Source organism: Paramisgurnus dabryanus, chromosome 11 (assembly GCF_030506205.2).
Source record: "Paramisgurnus dabryanus chromosome 11, PD_genome_1.1, whole genome shotgun sequence".
NCBI classification, from domain to species: domain Eukaryota; kingdom Metazoa; phylum Chordata; class Actinopteri; order Cypriniformes; family Cobitidae; genus Paramisgurnus; species Paramisgurnus dabryanus.
Window position 1 is genome coordinate 25,893,312 of NC_133347.1, and position 24,275 is coordinate 25,917,586.

Genomic DNA, 24,275 nt, shown 5'->3' on the forward strand with positions numbered 1-24,275 from the left:
CACAGGCTGTAGTTGCACCCCCCTTACCTAAACTCCCCTCGATTGTTGGTTACTCTCTGCTCTGGACAGAAGGAGGCGCTATTCTCCAGTACCACTATCTCCACACTACGTGAGGCATTCCCTCGGCCCGTAGACACCAGACATTCCCATTCACCACTTGCCTCAAGGTGGACATTTGACAGGATCAGCTCACTAAATATAAATAATGATAATTTATTACTGAATGTTTTTACAAAAAATTGTGGATATTGGATAATCTATTTAAACTGCCCTTTGTCCCCTTTTGTCTTGTGGGAAGGGCATAACCAACATATGCAAAATAAAGGTTCATTTACATAAATGTTACCTGGTGATGAAAGTGCAGTCATGTTGTACACTCTCTTCAAGATGAACCCCACGCGTAGGGTCACTGGTAACAGGCCGACCGTTGTGCTGCCAGTGTAGAGCAGTCATTTTATCAACCAAAGAAGAGGTACAATGAAAAGGCAGTCTGTCCCCTTTAAAAACGACCTGCCTCAGCGAGGGCAACAAAGACAGGGTCTCTAGTTCCAATGGACCATCTAAGGAAAACAATGAATCAGAAGATAAACATACACTTAACCAAAGTTTCACTGAGCAGTAAAATAAATACCAACTTTATTTAACCACTTATCATAGATTCCTGCTGTCACACAAATGTCAGCACCAGATGAAACATGTTAACGTTCCAAACAATAAACGGGCTGTCCTCCATCTCCATTTCAGATGCTCTTATCGGTCATGTATTTTGTTGTATGCCGGGTTTATTTTTGGAGGCATATCTGACACTGACTGGGACAATTATAAAGGTCCCAATACATACCCTTGAGGTACTAATATGCCCACATTTGTACCAATATGTACCTTTGAGGTACTCTAATGAACTTTTCAGGTGCACTGATTTACTTTTTTTAAAGTGACAGCTAAGAACCATTTTTTCTGGCAATGTACAAATCAAGTTCGGAGGAGGAGGGACTGATTATACTGTAAAAGACTGGAATCAGTTATCATTTGACATCAAATGGGCATAATAGGTGCCCTTTAAAATCAGATTAACTTTGAAATGCAGATATAGATGTATTGTTGGCTCACTAATGGTTTCTTATTTCATTATTTTATTTTTATTTTTTGTTGTGGTCACTTTGTGTAAAAATATTATGTGGTCAGTTCTCTTGTAAGATGTAGAGATTACAAACTATTTTTCTGTTTAAATCTGTGTTCTCACCAGAATCCTAACAGACTGCACTGTTAGACGTCTCTAGTGTTAATAATCATATAATAATTCATCATAAACGCGAAGCTGGAGTGTTTCCTTGCCAAATAATTATTCAAAATCAGCTTTGCTTGTAAAACTGCTCGGTTGAATCAGTTTCTTTCAGTGGGTTGAGGATATTTATTCACATATGCAAACCCACAGAGGGGGCTTTTTAAACTAGTCAAAGCTATGCGTTCATGGCCAATATAAATATGTTTAAGAGCAGTTGAAGGAAGAGATGGCAAAACAAGCTGATATTAAAACAGTAACAAGAGCCTCGGTTTGAGGCCCAGGACATGGCAGGGAAACACAGCGTATGTCTAAAAGAGAGATCATATGATGTTTAACAAAAGTCATTTGATAAATATAATCAGACCCCAGTTTTGATTTTGTTATTCTTTTGAACAAATTACATTTGATCGAGGCTGGCTATGAAACACAGATTGAGCAAATGTTAGTATTTTGGCCAATACTAGACATTTCTACATTTTCTGCACCTCCGAGTTAAAAAAAATGCATGGCGTTTGTTATTTTATGGAGTGAGGAATGATTAAATATGAAAAACAAGAAAGATCAACATCAGGGTCCTCTGAGTCAGATTTGTTGGGTAGCAGTCCTAACACCAGTAATACACATACTATATAATATTTATGTATATATTTTTTGTCTTGTCTCTTACTCACCACAACTGAGATCACTCTCTCTTAGCAAACGAAGGGGTTTATTATGAAGCCTTCTGGGATATTGGCAGAGTGTTTCATCCCCAAGGCGAACAGACCCACTTCGAAAGAAACTGGGGACCCAATTCAGACCGCAGTCACATGACAGGGACTCCGTATGAAAGTTCCTAATAAAGGAGACATGTACTGTTATTGTTGTTCGGTGACAGGAAAACCATTTACGTATTTTGTGTAATGAAAGATAATTTGTGCCCTTCGAAATGATACCTTATCTCTACTTTTCTTAAAACTTTTTAAAAACTTTTCTAAATCCATTTTCTTTCAACAAGCTAGTTTAAAGGTGATTCTCAATGGATGAATAAAGTCACTTTGTCTTAACTTCACACAACTATCCAAAAAGGGTAAATTTACATGACAACAATATCCTAAAAGCTGAAAAGTTTTTTTCTTTTTCAACAACAATTCCTGTTCACACAGATCTATGAAAACAAATAAAACACTCAATTATGCTGCCAAGCCAGTAGTTGGCGAAGGCACATATAGTCGGAAGATATAATATGCATGTGCATGATGTCACCGTTTTTACAAATTAATGTCTTCATAGTTCATATGGAGATGACAACTGTATCGCTTTTAAAAATGTGTACATTAAAAACCCTTTTAAAAGTACCATTTTTAGTTGAAATGTTTTCAGTTTTTAGTAAAATTGGTCACAGAAGTAAACCACACGTTGGTCATTACTGGAAGCTATTTTAATTTATAAAGTTTTTATTATTCATTTTTTTTTTAGAAAATCACATCCATTTCCCTCTAAAGGACTTTATTAACCATGTGAAAGAGTGTGGATTACTTCTGTGAAGTACAGATGGACTTTTTGGGCTTCAAATCAAAAGCACTATTTACTACCATTATAAAGCTTAAAAGAGCAAGGACATTTTATAACATAATTCTGATTGTGTTTGTCTGAAAAAAGATAATCATATACAGTACACCAAGGATGGCTTGAGGGTGATTAAATTATGGGGTAAATTTTATTTTTGGGTGAACTATCCCTTTAATACCATATGACATATGAGCATGTGCACCATAAGAGCAGTCACTTTAACTCACACCAGCTTTAGAGAATGCAACTCCAGAAAGACATTAGGATCCAAAGTAGAAAAAATGTTTCCAGAGATGTTTCTATAATAAAAGAAAACAAATGTAGCATTTCACAATAATTCGATATGGCATATGAACATCATAAAATGCATAATTTGCAGTAAATGTTGTGCTTATTATAGCTAAAATGGTCAAACACATGACATCCTTATTCAAAGTCTAACACATTAAAAAGCAAAAGTGGTTTTCTGTGTTTTTTCATTCAGCAATAAATATTTGTTTCAGATGTAATGACTTACAATTTAGTGAGGTTGGTAAGTCCCTGGAACATTCCTGGATTCAGACAGCCAATTCGGTTACTGGATAGGTCACTGTTCATATCACAACAAATGAGATGATTGTTATTTTAAGATCCAGTTGTAAAAGTCACAAATCTGTGCTTTAAGAAACATTTGAATAAGAACAAAAAATGTCAGTAATGTAAAGTTACTTTAGCTTTAGGGTCTGAATCATCTTTCTTATAAACACAAACTGACGAGAGATAAGTCAGAGGTGGAAAGCAGATCACAGTTTCATGTTAATAAAAGAAACAAGCGGCTATTAAATAGCATTGGGACATGTCACTGTTCATTCTCAGCTCCTGCTGTTCATAGAAATGATCTAGCTGCGATCTCGGGTGTGCTCGATTATTATAGAACGCTATTCTGACACATGTCTGATTCTGGAAGAATGGGATGTGGACTGGAATAATATTTCACTTAGAAATTGAATCTTGTTTTTTTTGATCGTCTGACATTCATTTCATGATCATTACACATTTTTCCCTCATACACAATTTTTACTACCATTATTAAAATAAAAGTGTAATGAAAAATTAAAATAATCATTGACTGAATAATACAATTTGACTAATAACACTGAAAAAAATGATTCATTCAATTTACTCATTTTTTTAAGGTAAGTGGTTGCAATCAATTTATTTAAGCTACATTTAAACAAGTTTTTTTAGTTTTTTTTTTTTCTAATTTTTTTGCTTAAATGTAGCTGAGCTAAATTGATTGCAACCACTTACCTTAAAAAAATTTAGTAAATTGAATTAATAATTTTTTTCAGTGAGCTTATGCAAACAGATTACCCAAATGTATTAATATGTTAATAGTATTTTAGGAGTAAATGTGCTTAATTGTCATGAAAAAATTCACAGTGCACCTATTAATTTTTTTAAACACTTGATTCAAGAAAAATCACCCCACTTGTTTTAAGCACAAATTCACTTAAATTGTATATTTTTTGTCTAAAACTAGACTTATTTTCTTAGATCATTTTGCTCATCAAGAAAATACATCTTGATTTAAGAAATTTAAGATATTTGTACTAAAAACAAGATAAAAATACTAAGTAAGAAAGTAATTTTTTGCAGTGTACCCTTCAAAAATGTGTAATATGTACCATTTAGGTACAGATATGTTATACATTTCAGGGTTTCCTGCAGAAAATTTGTTAAGGTGGTAGGGTTGGGCCAGGTGGGTGTGGGCCGAGGGCGTGGTAATCAAAGTATGCGTCATGATGAAAATTTTAAAACACTCAAATAAAACTTAATTTTGAAGAAACTATGACAGATAATGAACATATAGATTATTAATTAATTAAATGTTTTACCTCTAACGGGAACAGCTGTGTGATGAAGTGAAACTAAAGGATTAATAAACACAAACTAAAGCAGATGTTGTAGAACGTCAGGCGTACGATGATAGGTGGTAAAAACTGATTATTTCTCAATATTAATTACATTATCTTAAAGGAGTGTAACTACTGTAGCATGTAAATAATGCACATAAATAACATGAGCAAGAGCGCTCAACAATTATATCTAATCAACAGGCACGTGAAACCTAGCTACACTCTAAAAAAACAAACGGTGCTATATAGCACCAAAACTGTTGATTTGAATCGTAACCATAGAAGAACCGTTTTTAGTGCCATATAGCACCGGTGAAGAACCGGTGAAGCACCTGTGTAGAACCATATAGGGGCCATACAGCACCACATTTGGTTCTACATAGCACTATATGGTTCTACACAGGTGCTTCACCGGTGCTATATGGCAGGCACGTGCAGAGGGGGGGGCGGTGGGTGCCCAAGCACCTGCCCCTTGACCCCTGGATGATCAAAGTGCCCTTTTGGTCAAGGCATTTTTTTTGTAATTAAATGCCCTTTTGTGAAGGCCTGCCCAATCTAACTATTAGTAAAATTAATAAAAAATAATTTAGACGCAAATAAAATTAGTCACATGATGACGTATTGACCTTTCATTGGACAATCTCTTTAGGGACGATCACTAGCTAGCTCACAGCGTTAACAGCGCCCACACGTGCACGACACGGTGCGCAGTAGAGGGAGGATCCCCCTCGAGCTGGCATTGAACCGAAGCGATGCTTGTTATATTGTTATTATTTTACAAGAACAACGTGAGGAGAGCATGCACAGCTTTTGTTTATTGCTGTCTGTGTGTATTAACATCTCTAGAACTTTAGATGCAAACAGGGCTCTCAAGTCTCATGCATTCGGCGGGAGACACATGCATTTCAGCCAGTTTACTCGCCACACCTTGCATTTCTCACGCTGAAAATAAAACCTTCTTCCCATATAAAAACAATGGATGAAGCAAAGGCAGGGACGTTCTCTGCCGGGAGTTCATACAGGTAGCTGTCTCGAGTTTTTAGGTGTGCTCAACTTCACGCAGCAATGCAAGAACCGAAACGCACATGACATCAAAGTACCGCGAGAAATATTCGGGAGATCATACGGAGGAGTTTGATTTCAAATTGCTCTCGAGCTGTCATCCACCTGTCACGCGGAGGTTGTTGGAAGAGCAAGATCCGATGAATACGGTAAAAAACTCGTTTAATTTTTGTATCATATTGAATTTACGATTCCTGGACTCGCCTTTGATAAAAGACAATGTGAGCTAATGTTGGGTAATATAGCCATACTCGTGCTAAATTATTAACTCAGTCAAAAACTCTCCAGCTTTGCAACCAGTTTTAGTTTACCTGAAAATAAAGAAAGTACTAGAGGCTTCATGAAATGAATGAAAGGAGAGATGAATGTCATTATTTTATTGCCCTGTCATCAAGGCATCAAAGTGTGCAAAAACACAACACAAACACGATTCAAAACTAAAATATGTAGACTACTCTCTTTGTATACAAATTTCGAACAGGATTAGAATAGAATTATATTTTAAATATGACAACAAAAACACAAGCCTGTAAACGTAATAATATCTTAATGTCACAATGCAATAATATCATATAATTTTAAAACTGCATACTGTTGACACACACAAACACAAAATGAAATGCACTGTAAGTCGTTTTGGATAAAAGTGGCTGCCAAATGCATAAATATATAGATATAAAACTCAGTCTATATATTTTTCTGTCTCACTCTATTTGCAAGGAAAATAAAGAAAAACGTTAGACTTAAAATAATCTTTCTATTCTGTATTACTTTATTATTTGTTTCAGTTGTGTGCTTGCGTATCAGCGAGCAAAGTGCCCTTTTTATTCTTTGAGCACCTGCCCCTCCAATTGTCTCTGCACGGCCCTGCTATATGGCACTAAAAACGGTTCTTCTATGATTACGAGCAAAGAACCACTTTTGGTGCTATATAGCACCGTTTGTTTTTAGAGTGTAGCAGGTTGCTCAAACAACAAAATCACCAGCTAACCTCTTTTAAATTTGCAATAACTATAGACTTATACAATAACAGGCTTACATAAACCTAAAACAAAAGTCCACTTACAGTTCCCACCGACACGCGTTTTATCAACTGGCTATCCTCTAGACATAATGGACCACGTCTTATCTCATTTCGGCCGTGTGGCGCGCTTGCACGCTCGCGGTGTGAAGCGCGTCTGCGCTATTCTCCGAGATGTTTTATCAACTGGCTAACTTAGTTATCCTCCAGACAGTGACAGTCTGGACCACGTCTTTCTCATTCCGGCCGAGTGGCCCGCGTCCCCGCTCGCGGTGTGAAGTGGGTGCACGCTATTCTCCAAGATGCACTTGACGGCCTTTTGTGGAGCGAATTTTTTTTGTACGACCTAGTTAAGGTGGTATGGTTTCCAAGCTTAGGTGGGCCGCCCGAACTGAAATGTGCTGCGGGAAACCCTGCATTTGCTACCAGTACTATTATTAGTAGTATTATTAGTACCTCTGAGGTGCAAAGATGTAGTTTTTGAAAGGGCACAACCACAGTGACAGCTAAGTGCAGAAAAAATGCTGTGAAACTGGCATCTTGTTACACTACTGAATAGTGACTATATACTAATTTTAGATTATATACTGTTTAGATGTACTTACAGTTTTCGAAGAGCTGTGAGACCCAGAAAGGCTCCGGGCATGACGGTGCTGATCAGATTATTCCTGAGATCCCTGCAGGAAGATACAAACACAAAACTTTTCAGCAAAAGCATATACATGTGTAAATATCAAAATGTCTGTATACAGTAAACCACCAATTTTCTCTAAAACAACCAGCTATCAGCAAAAACTATGTACTGCATACAGAATTATCAAACACTTGTCAAACAACAGTCATGGCCTTATGGTTAGAGAGTCGTGCTTCTAACCTAAAGGTTGCCGGTTTGAGTCTCATGGCTGGCAGGTTGCAACTAAGGTCCGCCTGTCCTCCAATGTTACCTGGGTGCTGCAGTGACAGCTGCCCACTGCTCCAGGTGTGTGTGTGTGTTCATGATAGGTTAAATCCAGAGGTCACATTCCAAGTATGGGTTACTATACATTATTTCACTTATATTTATTTTACCTGGCCATGTTGTTGACCGTGAGACCCTTGCCTTGCCTTAAACAGAGTTTTCTGGGTCCTGTGTCTGTTTTATTTTTGTAATTGTATCCAATACCTCTGGCCACCTGTTTCTGGGCCTTAAAAATGAGGTAGATCTCTCAAGTAAAGAAAACAGACAAGCATCAGTGGAATTCAAAAACAGGAGAAACTAGAGATGTGAAGTTTTGAAAGTAACCATTCCCACGATCAAATCAACCTGTAAATATTCATTTCCTACAAAAGCTTTGAAGATACTGTTTCAGCTCGCCTCTCCCATCCCAGATCTTTCCTGCGTGCTTCTTTATATGTTGAAACACTTATCAGAACCTCCTCTCTCTAAATATAAGAAACAAAAACAGATTTACAGTAATAACGGCAAATTAACCTCTGAAACTCTTGTCAGATTTATATTGGCCAAAAGCGAATTATGGTAATTATGAAGGTAGCAACTTCCCAACTATCCCGAAGGCAACTAAACAAAAGCCAATAAAAACAAGCCACTTCTTTTCTACAGTCAATATTTCTTAATTTGGTGGGAATACCATGCATAAAATGTCCATACTAACACAGAAAACTTAAATATTGTAGGTCTCCTTAAATAGGTCTCCCAAACACTTTGTGACACCCTAAACAAAAAAGTGGATGGTTTTACAAAGCTTTAAATAAAATATTAATATAAAATAGAAACATATATACTGTATGTCTTCAGGTGGATGAAGAAAAGTGAGAAAAGAAAAAATGTGAAAGATTTATTACACTTTGATGAAAAATTACATAGACATTTTTTCTGTTCAACAATCTGCACTTGTGACTCACAATAGCAGCAGGAATGTGTATTAAGAAAGTAAACAAAGCTGATTTTGATTTAATGTCGACTTCAAATCCAAATATCTAAAACTTCAGTAATGTGCCTGTAATGTAGTTCTTCTTCAATGATTCAGTGATGCCTGTTCACTGTTTCTCACTGCTTATATGATGGTGTGCTGCAGATGACAAGTTTGATTATATTTTCGTGTGGTTGTCAAATACTTTGTTTCTGCAGTCATGTCTATCATGTTTAGTTAATGCTACAGGGGATCAATCATGTCTACTGCCTTAAGACTGTACAACATATTCACTACTTGCATGAGCAGAGGTCTTATTGACTTTAGGCTGGAATCCACAAGTGTCTAAAGTTCGCTGTTTAAAATGCACTGCCACAGTTTATAAGTTCCTGCAATGTGAAACACATTTCTGCAATGGATAACTAAAGTAAATTGGGGATTGTTTATATATCATGATTGTATTCTATTTTGAAATAAACTGAAAAGTCTTTTAAATTAAATTCTGTCTGTATGTCTACATGTCTCTCTGTCTTTTTGTACGACTATACATCCTAATGTATATTGGTGAAATTTATTAAGCAAGCTATGGACCTGTTTACACCTGGTATTAACTCTTTTCCCGACATTGAAGAGTTATCTCGTCAACTAAGAGAAAACATTTCTCCACCAATGATGCTTAGTTTTTACGTTAATCTGTAATTCTGCTATTATATAAAAAACTGAAGCAAAAACTAATTTAACAACATTTAAAACTCGGCGTATGTTTTGATCATAGTTCACTGAAAAAAATGATTCATTCAATTTACTTAAATAAATTGACTGCAACCACTTACATTAAAAAATTGAGTAAATTGAATGAATCATTTTTTTCAGTGTTCTGAAACTGATCTCTAAAAAAATTCCTTTACAAAAATGCAATTATTTCAGCTTTTTGCTAAAAATTTGGTATTTTTTTAAAAACCTGGAAAAAAAAAACCAAACTTTTTGGTGTAGTAATATATATTAGATTAACTTAATTTCTACATAATAATATTAACATTTATTGAGAACTAGATTTTCCTAAATACACAATTAATTTATGTAAAAAATGAACTTTGTGGGAATAGTAAGTCGTATTAGATATTTTCTTGTATTACTTAACTGTTTTATAGTCACTGCACATAGGCCTAAAATAATTAAGTAAATTTTAATCAAAATCTTTAGCAGATTCAAGTAAAAAATCTTAGTTAATTTAACTTAAGAATATTAAATCCATTAAACTAAAAAAATCTAGTAAAATTGAATTTAAGTCCATGGAAGTATGTTAAAGAAAATAACACAGTAAATATGATTTATTTAATATTTTTAGGACAGCAATGCTTCAATTTTCAAAAAAACAAAACAAGTAGACTTTACCTAAACGATTAAAATAAATCTAAAAAAATAATAAAGTAACATTTACTTAATTATTTAAAATATGTTTTTCATGCATTATTAAGTAGATTTTATTAGATTTTAGATGTACTTAAAAAAGCAGTACATTTTACTTAAAAAAAGTTTGTGCAAATTGTTACGAGGATTTTTTAAAATAAATTTTACAAGTTGTTTTTTCAGTGTACCCATATTTAATAGGTTATTAAAAAAGAACAAAGGAAGATACGATGAAATGAAGATTGTTTGTTTGTTTGTTTGAAAGCAGAGAGTCTTCTTTCATTTGATATATTTGTATGTTTATATATTTATAGAAGACATTTTTCCTGGAAGGCAATTTGTGAAACTTTGTGAAAATCACAAACAAAGCTTTTGGGCAACTTTAAAAAAAGGCTTGTCCATTTGTGATGTGATTTACCCAAACACATCTTAACATAAGGTGTAAACAGGACCTATGAGTGACAGTAAATGTCCATGATGCATAATAGCCTATCTGAAGAACCAACACTACAAAATGATATCATTGTGCTGAATATGATTAGACAGACTGATAACAGATGAGTTGTAAATCTTTGCAGAGAACCAAGACATTCACATTGGGATGGCAGAATGCAGAATGACTGAGTCTGTCACATCCGTATGACTTACCGAGAGCAGCGTGATTGACAGATTAATAGCTATCGGAGTGAATAGAGAGTGACCACTAGAGAAAGTTATGCATTGTTCTGTACATGAGTATGTGTTACATTGATGCATTTACATTTATGGCTATGGCAAACATATGTGTGTTTCCTGAGGATTGAACCCACAACCTTTATGCTGCGAACACAATGCTCTATCACTTGAGCTTAAAGAACATAGTAATATTAATAATAATAATAATGTTACTTGTTGGGACATTTAAACTTTACCTTTTAAAAAGGCTCATAAATCGGCCAATCTATTTTATTTTGCTAATAATGTGGATGTCTGTGTGTCAGTAGCAGTGCTTTTGGAGAAGCAACAATAGCCATTTCCTGGCTAGCGTGTCCTAACCCTCATTAGCACTGTGATGAAAAGAGAGACACTACCCAACGTTTCCTCCTCACACACACACACACGGTAAGTAAAGGTCAGTTGAAAGTGTGCTCTCTGTGTGTAAAGATCAACACAGACAGTCTCTTATCAGTGACATGGTGAATGTGCAGCAGGGTTGTCCTCTTCCTAATGTTGGGAGCACACAACACACACACACACACACACACACACACACACACACACACACACACACACACATAAAACTAAACAAGGACAGCAGCTAAAAAATGGGTGCTGTTGCATTAGTAGACACTAATGTTAACAAATATAACCTGGTTGTAAAGTGTTACAGAAAAAAAAAGATAACAAGGATGTATCACACATCACTTCACTTATAGAGGCTGAGATAAAAGATACAAAAGCTCCTTTTATAAAGTACACCTTTGTACCTAAAGATTGCATATTAGTACCTCAAATGTACATATTGGTACCAAATGTATGCATACCTGACCTTATTATACATATATACATATTAGGACCTTTTTAATGGGTACCGTCCCATTGATAGCTTCTGTATAATTTGGTCTAAGAGTGTAGATGGTTAGGACCATTACTTACATTAACATTTAATAAACATGATGTATTGCTTGACTTATGACTTTTGACGTCATCGACTACATCTTCATCATACACAGCACAGCTATGGTATATTTTGTCAAGGAAAGTTTAAACACATAAACAAACCTACTACATACTGTATCAGCAGAGCCCTGTCGATATACTGCACTCTCTAAGGACCAAATGCAAGTAAAAAACTGCCTTTAGGAAGAAAAAATAAAAATACTGTCCAGTTGGTAACTCTATAAGGAATAGCAACATAACACATGGTTTAAGTTAAACTGAAAGACTGACAACCGGACCCTTGCTGATTTACAGGAAGTGACATGACCGTCTGCTAAAGAAACCATATGTTGTGACTTTTACTTACTGTATGTGTAAAATGTATGTTTTTTATTTATTTATAAAGTCTCTCCAGAACTACATGTGGACCAGGGGCATAAAAGAAGAATTGCATAAACAATGGCACGCGCAAGTTTTTACCTGATTAATGGAGGTTTACAGAATATATTAGGAAATTGAACCTTTAACCTTTATTCAAAAAGGACAATGAAGAGGGACTGGAGAGAGATAAGGGTGGGATTGGGATACTACCTTGGATCACATTCAAACTTGGGTCCCTTGTGAGTACTTGGCTCTATATACAACCTGAATGTGGCAGCCACATGCATCACAGCGCCCCCTAATGTGTGGGACAGTTTCATTTTTGTCTTTTGAATCCTGACTTTACACATTTGCAATGTTTCGAGTTGCATCTTTAGTGATTTTGCAACTGTGTGCTATATGTCTTGCCCAAAAAAGTGGATTTAGAGGTTTTTGCTAAAAGACAGCTCTGCAGTGAAAGACAAATTTGTCAAGTGACATTTATTTAAAAAATGAATTTTAATTACTTACTAACAACCTTTTTATTGCCATTAAAGTGAAATAAGAGTCTGATAAAAATGCTCATTTACAAAACTTAAACATGTCAGATGCACATGACTTGAAACAAATGTTACCATGGTAAAAAATAACTGTAAAAGACATTGGTTTATTGTCAACATTGCACAACATTGTGTGTAAGGTAATAATATATATTTGTCTGGGTTTTTTTATGTAGGAAGGCAGAAGTGGTGCCTTGTGTCATTTCCTGACCCTGCACAGGTTGTTTCTAGTTTATTTTACTGGTTTCCTTTCACCACTTCTTTAAATACCGCTTTTCCCGTTCTGCCCGAAGTCCTGAAAAGGGGGAGCAGAACAGACCACTAACGCACACATACATGCTACACAATGGGGTCCTTATAACGCTGCCCTCAAATTTACATCGACCCACCCCTACTCAAACAGGAAATCTGGATCTGGCTGCTTTTTATTTTTCCAGATCATTTCCTGCTTTTCCTTTTCCTCAGATTATTGGAATAGCTGTCCCCCATCCAGTCCTTCCTGACTCATTTGATATCACATTTATCATTTCAAATTATGGAATGCTGATGCGTTTGTACAGAAAGTATGGTGTAGTGTCACCTAACTTAAATCATGACAACAGACATATAAAAGATTTTATGACACTTTATGAGTCACTGGAATCTCATGGGACAAAATTACACACACACAAATATGGTAATCATAATATGAGAATACTTAAGTGTTTATGTCATACTTCAACAAGATTAATAGAGTTGATTGCATGTTTTTTATATAGTATATCACTGACTGAGATATTTTTCGCACATTAAAACCTTGAAATAAATTCATATGTAATGCAAGGCCAGACCATGCAGTAGTTCCAGACCAGGATGTAATTCAAACTTCACTAAACCTGTATAGAAATAGTGCGCTTTATTTAAGAGCTACATTTCCGTGGTTAGTGTTGATTATATAGTTGCTCATTCTTGTCCAGTGGCAGAAGGAAAGCGCGATGCCAAGATAAACGCTCAAGCCGGATTTGTGGAAAATTGCTGCAGTCCTGAGCTAGAAATGCGTAGACTTCCAGAAATGCAGATAAATTAGGGACATGGTTTCAAAAATGACTATTTATGTTTTTTGGATATTCTTTCACTTGCACTCCGTAACATCTGGAAAGTGGCTTGCAATGTCAAATAATCTGAAGAATCCCAAACGTAAAGAAAAACTAACACTGGGTGGTTTATTTCTGATGATTATAAAATAAATTAATTACATGTTAATATAAACACACTGTGTAGATCTAAACAGATCACTGTTAATAAGAGTGTGGATAATGTTTCTTATTCTAGATGTTTAATATTATTCTAGATGCACTTTCTAATTTCTAAAAAACAAAAATATTCAAAGATTGACAACTATTTTATGTACTGGTATAGGAACTATAGACTATAGGAAAGGATGCCATGGTCGGGCTGAAGCCCCACATATGGGCCCATCATGAAACGGTTTAGTCATATAGAAGTGAAGGTTTGTCACTAAGCCAGCGTGTGCACAAAGAAACAGCTGTGTAACAGCCCGGAGAGTACAAAATTTCAGTCAATGAAAGGAAGACAATCACAGGCTATGTGTGAATACTGCTGCATGTGGGAAGATTTGAAACAGAGGAATATGAAAAGGATTTCTTGTGAATGCATATGAAAGAAACATAGAGACCATGTATCCAAAAACAATACAAAAAATACAAAAACAGTGCCAAAATACTTTATATTGCTTAGTGTAACTTATTCAGCATAAATTGCTGTATTTAAAGGGGACATTTCACAAGACTTTTTTAAGATGTCTAATAAATGTTTGGTGTCCCCAAAGTGCATGTGTGAAGTTCTAGCTCAAAATATCATATAGATAATTTATTATAGCATGTTAAAATTGTCACTTTGTAGGTTTGAGCAAAAATGTGCCGTTTTTGGGTATGTCCTTTAAAATGCAAATGAGCAGTGCCGTGGTTGAATAGTGCAGATTAAGGGGCGGTATTATCCCCTTCTGACATCACAAGGGGAGCCAAATTTCAATGACCTATTTTTTCACATGCTTGCAGAGAATGGTTAAACATAACTAAGTTAATGGGTTGATCTTTTTCACATTTTCCAGGTTGATAGAAGCACTGGGAACCCAATTATAGCACTTAAACATGAAAAAAGTCAGATTTTCATGATATGTCCCCTTTGAAGGGATTTTTACATATGTAATATAAGTCTCAGGTGTACCTTTAATGTGTCTGTGAATTTTTAAGCTCCAAATACAACACATATCATTTGTCATAGCATGTCCAAAATGCCACTATTACTACTATAGCACAGTTTTCATGTGTGCACCTTTAAATTCAAACAAAGTACTGCTCCCCACTCACCAACAGACAGTGAGTGCTTTCGGGTAAAATTAAATCTGATTCCTGTGAATCAGTCTGAGACAATAGTATATTTAGACTCATAAGCGCTACAACGTGCTAACAAACACATTTAAAAAAGCTTCATTAAAGGAACAGTATGTAAGAAATGTATATAAATTAATCATAAAATGGCCCTGATATGTCACTAGACATTAAGAAATCATTTTCATTTCAAATACTTAAATCACTGACAACAGTGGTCTGGCCAGGATATTGTCATTTAAAAAGTGGAGTTGCAGCCCTCAACTGATGTTTATGTTGTCATTTTTGTGTATTGGCCACCAGTTGGGTGATTGCAGTACCAGTTTCAGCCACAAGTGTTTTGATTGCAATACCAGTTTTGGCCACAATCCTACATACTGTTCCTTTAACACACATGTCTAATGCGACTGCTTTAATTTAATAGAGATTAAAAAAGAAGGGGAGGGAGGATTTTTTACATTGTAGGGTTGTTGTTTTTGCACAATGTCTACACACACTGATGTCCAAATATCTTGTATAGGGCTGTCGCGCTAACCGCATTACCGCATGACCGCGCTACTGACAAGCCCAACCGCATGGAAAAAAAGCAACCGCAACAACCGCGCCTTCACGTTAAATTCATAAAACTATATTGCCGCCTTGTTTTTCACGTCATACAGTACACATATAATAAAGGCCAACTAGATTTTCAAGAGTTAAGAGAGTAGGCCAGTTTTTTTCTTAAATTTCAATTAAAAATGTAATACTTCATATTTCGTTAATTTAAACAGTGAATGTGTGGAAAAAGTAAAACAGATGACAGAATAACTGTGGCGTCGTCTGCCTCTAGATGCAGTTTTAAAGATTAAAAGTACTTTAATATAACTGATCAACCCAAACGCCAAAATATAACTGGTTGCTTACCAGCATTTAAACCTCATAAAAAAGACCTTTATAGGTTTTTTCTTTGTGCATCTGCAGCGTCCGCTCCGTGGATGCAGCCAATATAACGCAGCGGTTGCTTTTGTGAATTGACTGCACACTTGACTTTCATCTAGACATTTAGATAAACAAGTTTTTCATCAACAGTATCTGCGTGAAACATTATAAACATTGATGATCATCTGCCGACTCGACTGTTTCATCACATCCTCTATACACGGAGAGTCTGCTTTATTAACGGCTTTTCCTTCGCTCCGCGTGAGCTAAACGTTTCCGCTTTTTATTTTTTTACTCTCATATATTTCTACATATTTTCGACAAAGGAAGACACAGGATATAATGTAAGTTATTATAGATAGCATTTAAGTTTGTTCTGAAATGATGACAAATCTGTGAGACTAAAAATTACCTCTTCAGCTTAATTTAGCCAAAATAATGATACATTCGTTTTCATACTTTATATATAAACGTTAATTTATCTACTAATATATTATTAAATTAAATTATTATGCATTGCCTTCTGTATTGCATTCGTTTTGTACATTTACAGGTGCACAAATACTGGCTAATTTTAATTTCTTTAAGACACTGCTGTGTTCTGTTTTGACCGATGCTCTGTTAATTTGTGCTTAACAAGCCTAAATGATGTTCTTCAATTTATTTTTGTTTTCTCAAAAATATATTTAGCTGTAGTATAGCTTGTGTTAATATTTTTTTCATATGGGGAAATACATGTAGCCTACCCTTCTTCTACATTAGTTGACCTCATTATGGATTTAAAAAATAATTTTATTTTAGTAAAGGAAGGCGGTAAAACCGCATACCGCGCTGGTGAGCCACGCAAAATCACCGCAAGGGAAATTCCTTCACTGCGACAGCCCTAATCTTGTAAAAGTGAATTTTGCATAATATGTGCACTTTAATCTATATTATAACTGTGGACAAAGCATGTGAACTCTTCAGACCCAATGAACAGTGATTCTGTGCTATTACAATGCTGCAGTGTTCCTATAGCTTAAGAGGTGGAAAAGGACACTAACAACATCAAGGTCATAGGTTCAATTCCCAGCAAATGTGCATACTGATCAAATACATACCATGAATTCAAGATGCCTTAAATTAAACCATCGGGCAAATGTACAAATGCAAACGTAAACATTACACCACTGTTCCACTTTCAAAATCTGATGCAGATGCAGAAATACAAATGCATATTTGTGCCAACATAATAGTAATGCTGCAACTCATTTTCATTATTTATAGAAACCAAGGACAACACACATTTTTAAATTTTTCTGTATAGTAAAGATTTAAATTCATTTAGGCTTTGAATGCAACTCTTCCGAATAGCTTTCTTCTGCTTTTTCACCGACCGCTCTGTCGTTCCATCCTGCTTTTCCTTTTCGTGAAAAGCCCAGACGCTATCGGATCCAGCAAGCAATATAAACACACCCACACCAGCGCATATACACACACAGAGTCACAAACACACCCCTTGACTTGAGTTTATCTAACAGTCACATCTGGAGTCTATCAGCTGCGGCAGTCTGCCCCCCTTTTTCCTCACACACTCCCCTCTGTTCCTCCTCTCTGGCGCTCCTTTAACACTTTATTCCCCATGTCGCTACTGGATATGCAGAGAAAACTGAACAAATTAATATCTAGCCCCTGTTGTGCATGAGGCATGTTCATTGGCAAATGTGTTGTTGAAGTGTCAACAGTATAGTATAATAAATAGATAATAGCATAGTTAATAAAGTTTCTTTCATTGTTATTATGATATTAAAGTAAATCAGTGGCCCTTAAAAAGGTACAAAGATGTCACTGGGATGGCACCTTTTAAAAAGGTCCTAATATGTAGCATTTTAGTACAGATATGTACCTTTGCATGTACCTTTAAGGTACTAATGTTTAACTTTGAGGTACCAACATGCAGTTTTTGGGTACTTTTTGAAAAGGTACTGCCTCAGTGACAACTTTTGTACCTTTTTCTGAAAGTGTAGGTCTTTAATTTGAGCTTCAGCTGGGAGGCCTTTCTCTGGGGAGTTTGCATGTTCTCCCCGTGTCAGCATGGGATTGTTCCGGGTACTCCCGTTAATTCCCACAGTCGAAAGAAATGCAGGTAAGGTGAAGTAGAGTTGCCGAATTGTCCTTACCCAACTTGTGTATAGGATTAACTTGTGCGCAGGATTTTCACCATGAATATAGCCATAAATGCTGGAATGGCATTAGAAAATAAACAAGAATTTTCCAACTCTGAAAGATAAAAAAATATGCAACTGATTCTGCCGGGATGCAGGTGTATGTCATCAGACAAGCATGACAGCGCAGAGGTTTACATAGTTAATGAGAAACATGCACTTTTAAGCAAATGCAACTCGTCAATGATCGAGTTACATTATAATTAAACCTGTTTAGCAATGTTTGCAAAGACAGCTGTTTAAAACATGGCAATTTATACTCTGTTGATATTAACACACCTGCAAAACATATGTCAACAAATGAGAAGAGCTCAGATGCAAAACCCTCTGACATGTTTTCTTGTAAATAAATGAGCATTTTTAACAGACTCCTAATGGATTCTGGTGACAAAGCTGTATTTCTGAATGACTTAAGGGCACTAGGTTAATATAATTATCTCAAAGTGGAGTTATCTCAAGTAGTGGCTATAACTCCTTGTATAGACGGTTTTATCGGATGCACGTGCGGTGACGCGATTACGCATCTGGTTGGAAATTTACTTCCGGTTTTAGGTTTTTTGAATGGTCTGACTAGTTGCAAAACTGAACTATTGAATTAATACCTCGTTGAAAATAACCAATGTTTTGGTTTCCTAGGTAATCTATGTGATGTTTATTTTGTTTGTTATATAAATAAACTACTTTAAAATGAATTTGTTGTTATTTATGCTTAGCAGAGTTTACTGGAAGTTACGTGTTGACCACGAAAGCCGCTTGTTTATGTTGTTACTGCTGAAACCATTTCATGGCGCTTTCATGATCAGACACACGCCTGCTGTCATGGTTACGCGTCTGGACGAAGCTTAACTTCCAGGCCGTTTCTCAATATGCATTCTTGTCTGTACTTGTGTTCTTGAGGACTTGTGAAACGTCATCAGTCGCGGCCCAAGTACTGTTTCAATTCCATGTACACATCAAGCCAAGTTCACATAACATCCCCTTTCTTGATCCAATCCTTTTATTGAGGATGCATCAGGAGGTGACTTCTGTGGACAGCCAAGTTTCCCAGAATGCATTTTGTGTCAACGGCAATGGAGCTTTAAAACTGCCCAATATTCGAAATATTACTCTTTATGTGTCATAAAATGTAGTTTTAAGAGCTGTTTATTCAAGAATACAGATGAATACATTTCAACTCTGTGGTCAGTTAATAAAGATAACGCCTATATTAAAAGTCCCTCAGAAGATTTTGGATATGGGAGTTCTAGGTGATCAGCGGGCGGTCAGCATCATCTCAGCAAGTCCTGAAATTTGCCGCTGCTTCGGTGTCTGATGGTCAAACATGATATTTTTCCTTTGGACATATATCTTACTGCCATTTTTTTGGTCCTGTCAATTTATTTCTCTTTATTATTCATATGAAGTCTGTTATTATCCTTTGTACTGATGTTAAAGTTAGTTTTCATAACTTAAATCACATATATTTTCCATATAATCTAGTAAATCACTGCCTTTGTTCTTTATCTGGATTTTTTTTCTTGTGTTTATTTCATGTTGTACAAACATTTTGTAGTATTAAAATAAATTGTTGTGTTTTGCACGAAGGACTCTGAACTTGTAGTTTGTTTAAAGGTCTGGCTAGTGGCTAAACTGAACTCTGCAACAAATACCTCTTCGAAAATAACAAATGTTTGGTTTCCTAAAGACGAGGGAAGACAGCGATCATGGATCAGAAGGGAGGTTTGTCAGCCGATCTGTAGTTAACATTGTATACATTAATTTTACACAGAAACTTTAGCTCAGTGTAGTTTTTGATACGCTTTAGTTATGATTTGAAAGTCTACTTGTTATTTATTTTGCTTGTTATCAGAAATAAATTACTCTAAAAGGAATCTATTATTATTGATTATTTGCCGAAGTTTACCAGAAGTTACGTTTGTTCCACGAAAGTCATTTATTTATGTTTTTTTACTGCTGAAATCATCAATATTCCTAAATAACGACCGTTGCCCATAGCAATGATGCATAACTGAACATGCATGTGAGAAACATGTTTGTTTATTGTCTCAATAATTAAGTACGTTAATTGATAACTTTTCAACAATAACAAAAAATATTTTAAGGGATTGGTTCCAATCCGCTATAAAAATAAATAAATAAAAGTTACCGCAAAAGTCAGTATTGTATCGTGTTAGTATTAAAAAGTAAATTCTTCATTTTACGCAGAATCCGCTATCCGCTGTGTTATTCTGTCATTTTTCTCTCTTTTTTCCCAAAACGCGACAAATGCCAGTCCTCCTTTTCTGCAGAATGCAATAAATCCGCTTAACCAATCACAGCACACCATTCCACACATTGTAAACAATAATGCCGGCGCGGTGCAGAATCCTAGTGTTCCTCATCTACTTTGTACTTCATGATCAACAAACAAACAAAAACAAAATAATAATTTTGATGGCATTGATAAACCTGTGGTGGTTTTCTGTGGCGGGGAAGAAACGTAAGCCAAGTTCAATTTACGTCAGAGGCACTCCGGCAAAGGAAAATGCCGGCTGTTGCTTGTTCTCCCGACAGTATCAAGCTTCTGTCATGCTAACATTGACCCCAGGGGATCTTATGAAAAACTCTTCATTATTTTACTCGAAATCAACAAAAATCGAGCAGGACCAAAAAGTTAAGCGATGACGTCCCAAGGATGACAGCAGCAATGACAGTGTTCTTAATATGACACAGTAAGTGTTTTGATTAATGCCATTAATGTTTTTTTTAACCAGTGTATACCACTAGTCAACTAAATGAATTTATTGCGTTTTGGAACAAAACTTTTCATTTCATGTCTGCATAATTATTTATTAGTTAAGTAGCCATGAAATAATTAGGAAAATGTATAAGTACTAAGTATTTATCACAGCCCTCGTATTACAGGTTTATTTTCAAAGATGTCCAGCTGACCGTACGTCATCCTTTGGTTATTGTGTGTAATTCGGTCGCTAGAATACATCTATGTTTACAAGCTACTGTACGAACCTCGGCAGAATCATCGGCGACAGGGCCTGAAATTAACACCCGACCACGCGCCAAATGCGGGTGGATTTTGCAATTGGCGGGTAACACTGTCAATCTACCAGCCACATTGGCGGGTAGCCAATGCGAATCAGTGATGCGCGGGTCAATGTATAAACAACCCACTCCCGACCGACATTTTCAACTAACCCACCTGGAATTGTTCAAAATAGTTTTTAAACCCGACCGACTGACCGCGGCCCGAATATCATTAAAATATTTGTCTGGGTAACCGGCAACCGCTCATTTCTTATCAACCTGTGCATATCACTGATGCAAATTGAGTGATTCATTGAGAGGATGCGACTGCTGTTTCGCAACGTTCATGCGATTGGAAAGAAGATGAGGCACTTCTCTGACTACGTTTGGATGTGCGAGTAAGTATTAAACTGTTGATGAGATGGGATGAGAATGCAATGGTGACATAGACTACAGTATAATCACAGTTGCACAGATGTGTAGTTCTGCTGTGACGGATCAGAACTCTTGGATGTGTAAACTTTAAAGAGAGTTGCGCTACTGTGTCTTATACTGTAGTATATTAACATACATTTTGCGAATAGAGTAATGAAAAACAAACGCAGTTTGTGCCCCCTCCGTATATGTGTGCGCGCGGGGGTTTAAGGGCACTCAATAGGGAACATCGGAGAGACGCCTTCCTCAAAGCAAGCGTACATAAAGTCTTTCTGCTCTTGACAGGGCACATATAATAAACAAAATAATCTCAACAGTATTCTTATTCTAATAAAACATTTCGTTATGTCTTAACTTAAGTGTATGTATAGAGACTAGAGAGTCAAAAACTGTGTCTGTGATGGTCTTAAAGAGACAGTAACCTCAATTAACATTCTTAAGTCTGTGTCATTAATGTTAATCAAACAACCTAAGACAAAGAGAAATTCACTTTTGTAGCTCTAAAAATTATTATATTTAATTCATAAATGAAAAACAGTGTTATCATTCACTATTCAGGCAAAAAAAAACTGGCTGGTAAAAAGTCACTGTGGCAGGTGGATTTCTAAATCCACCTGCCACAGTGGCTGGTGGTCAAAAAAGTTAACTTCAGGCCCTGATCGGCGATCATGTTGTTTTTAGATTTATTCTGGTCTCACTACAGTCTGGTTTATTTGTTTTTAGTAAAGATTTATTCTCTGGTTCAATCAGTGCAGGATTACTTGGACTTTAAATCACATAAAAAGTTGATTGAATCCATATACTGTAAGTCTCAGTCTGGCTGTTTATTAGGGAAAAGATGAAGAAATTCACTGCCACTACCCTTGGGATTTTATTAGAAAGCAGTTGGCCTAGCAGTGACCAACATACAACTCAATCCCTGGATAAGGTCATGTGCTTACCTCCATTGGAAACAATGTTCATCTTAATTCCAAACACAACATCAGGAACTCGATGTTATATTAGACAGAGCATTCTCATATTCTCTCCTCTAGAGACGCACATCAGACTCTGAGGGACTGGAATAAACTGGTATGTGTTCTCTGCATAATTTCTTTGGATGTAAAGTTATGTTTTTAAAAAGGTCTCCTGGTTTACATTGGCTCTGTTCCAAATTTAGGCCAGCTACCTACATTGACAACATGTTTTAAGATCTGGGTGTGCTTCTGACACAAACCTTGACATGTTGGTGCCCTTACCAGGTTTGTAACTAGCTTGATCACCAATCAATTAGCTTCATCCATGATAGTAAACCAACTTTAAAAGCTAAAATTTGCTGCAACAATTTTATCCCTGTCTGTGAAATTCAGGATAAAGTTTCATCTAAAGTTTGATTTTATTCGTTGACATGATCTTACTCAGACAATATTAAACATGTCAAAGATTATATTTTCACTAAATGTTCTTTACACTAGGATGATTTTATATAAAGTCAATCACAAAAAAACACTTATGCTTGGTTTTCAGATGCAGGGTCATATATTTGGAACATCTTGGGTGTTTTCAACAGTATACTTATTTATTTATTTATTATCCTTTATTTTACCAGGAATTAACCCATTGAGATAAAAAATCTCTTCTACCAGGGAGTCCTGGCCTTCAACCCATATGAATGTTTAGGTCGTTTGTCCATTCCCCCAAATATGACCCTCAGATGTGTTTACTAAATTAGCATCTTTACCAGCAACAGGGGAAAGTAAATATATTGTGGTATGGATTAAATTTTTTTTGGGGGGGGTATAATTTTAAAATGATGGCATGTATTCTGCCCTACAAAGGCAAAATGCAGTGACTTTGTTTTTGGAACATTCAAGACCTCCTTTATCATGTTGATAAGTATCTTGAGTAAATTTCCTTATTGTTTAAGGTCATTATTTTTTATTAGGTTAAGGTCATTTGCATTAAGGGCAGTATTTGGATTTCCTACAACATTTAAACCACCAGGATTAATTTTTATTTATGTTAAACATTGCTCTATTCAGGCATTTTGAGCAAATAAAGTACCCATTTATTTATTATATAATATAATACACAGTTTTTCAAAAAGTACAAATATTTCAAGTGTATTGCGGTCACACGATTGATTTATCTGATCACTTTCTGCTGTAAATCTTAGATCTGGTGTGTGTATACACTCGTTTAAAAACTGCCACCAGAAAAAGCGACGATACATCATCATTGACTGTGAAATCTCATTGGCTCTCGTGTGACTCGTCACTCAACATTATCTCATGGAAAGTCGTGTTATATAAACTCAAAATTTTATCAATTTATTTGTATCCATGGCACGAAATTCAGCTTTTTTATGTGCCTTGAGCACAAATGTCTTTTTGTGACATTTTATGTATAGTTTTCTCTTTTTTTCCCTATTTTCAATCATTGTCGCTTGGTGTTGGGGTTAGAGATTTGGGGTTTGGGTTAGGATGTCTAAAAATGTAACAGTAAGTCATTCTAACCCCAAGTGACAATGGTAAGAAAAAAGGAAAAAACAATGAGAAAACAATACATAAAATTAAACTAAAATGAAAGCCGTGCAACGCACACGAAAAACTGTTTATAGAAATTTGTGCGAG

The 24,275-nt window shown here is 35.7% G+C and overlaps 1 protein-coding gene across 1 annotated transcript in view; it reads right to left on the reverse strand.

Annotated features, from left to right (window-relative positions):
• adgra2 (adhesion G protein-coupled receptor A2) overlaps positions 1–24,275 on the reverse strand; it is an 83,172-nt gene that overhangs the window by 16,778 nt on the left and 42,119 nt on the right. The window contains exons 3-8 of the mRNA XM_065247590.2: positions 7,423–7,494; positions 3,354–3,425; positions 3,064–3,135; positions 1,957–2,120; positions 347–560; positions 28–192 (exon numbers count right to left, since the gene is read on the reverse strand). Of these exons, the coding sequence (XP_065103662.1) occupies positions 28–192; positions 347–560; positions 1,957–2,120; positions 3,064–3,135; positions 3,354–3,425; positions 7,423–7,494 (759 nt within the window). The remainder of the gene's footprint in view (positions 1–27; positions 193–346; positions 561–1,956; positions 2,121–3,063; positions 3,136–3,353; positions 3,426–7,422; positions 7,495–24,275) is intronic.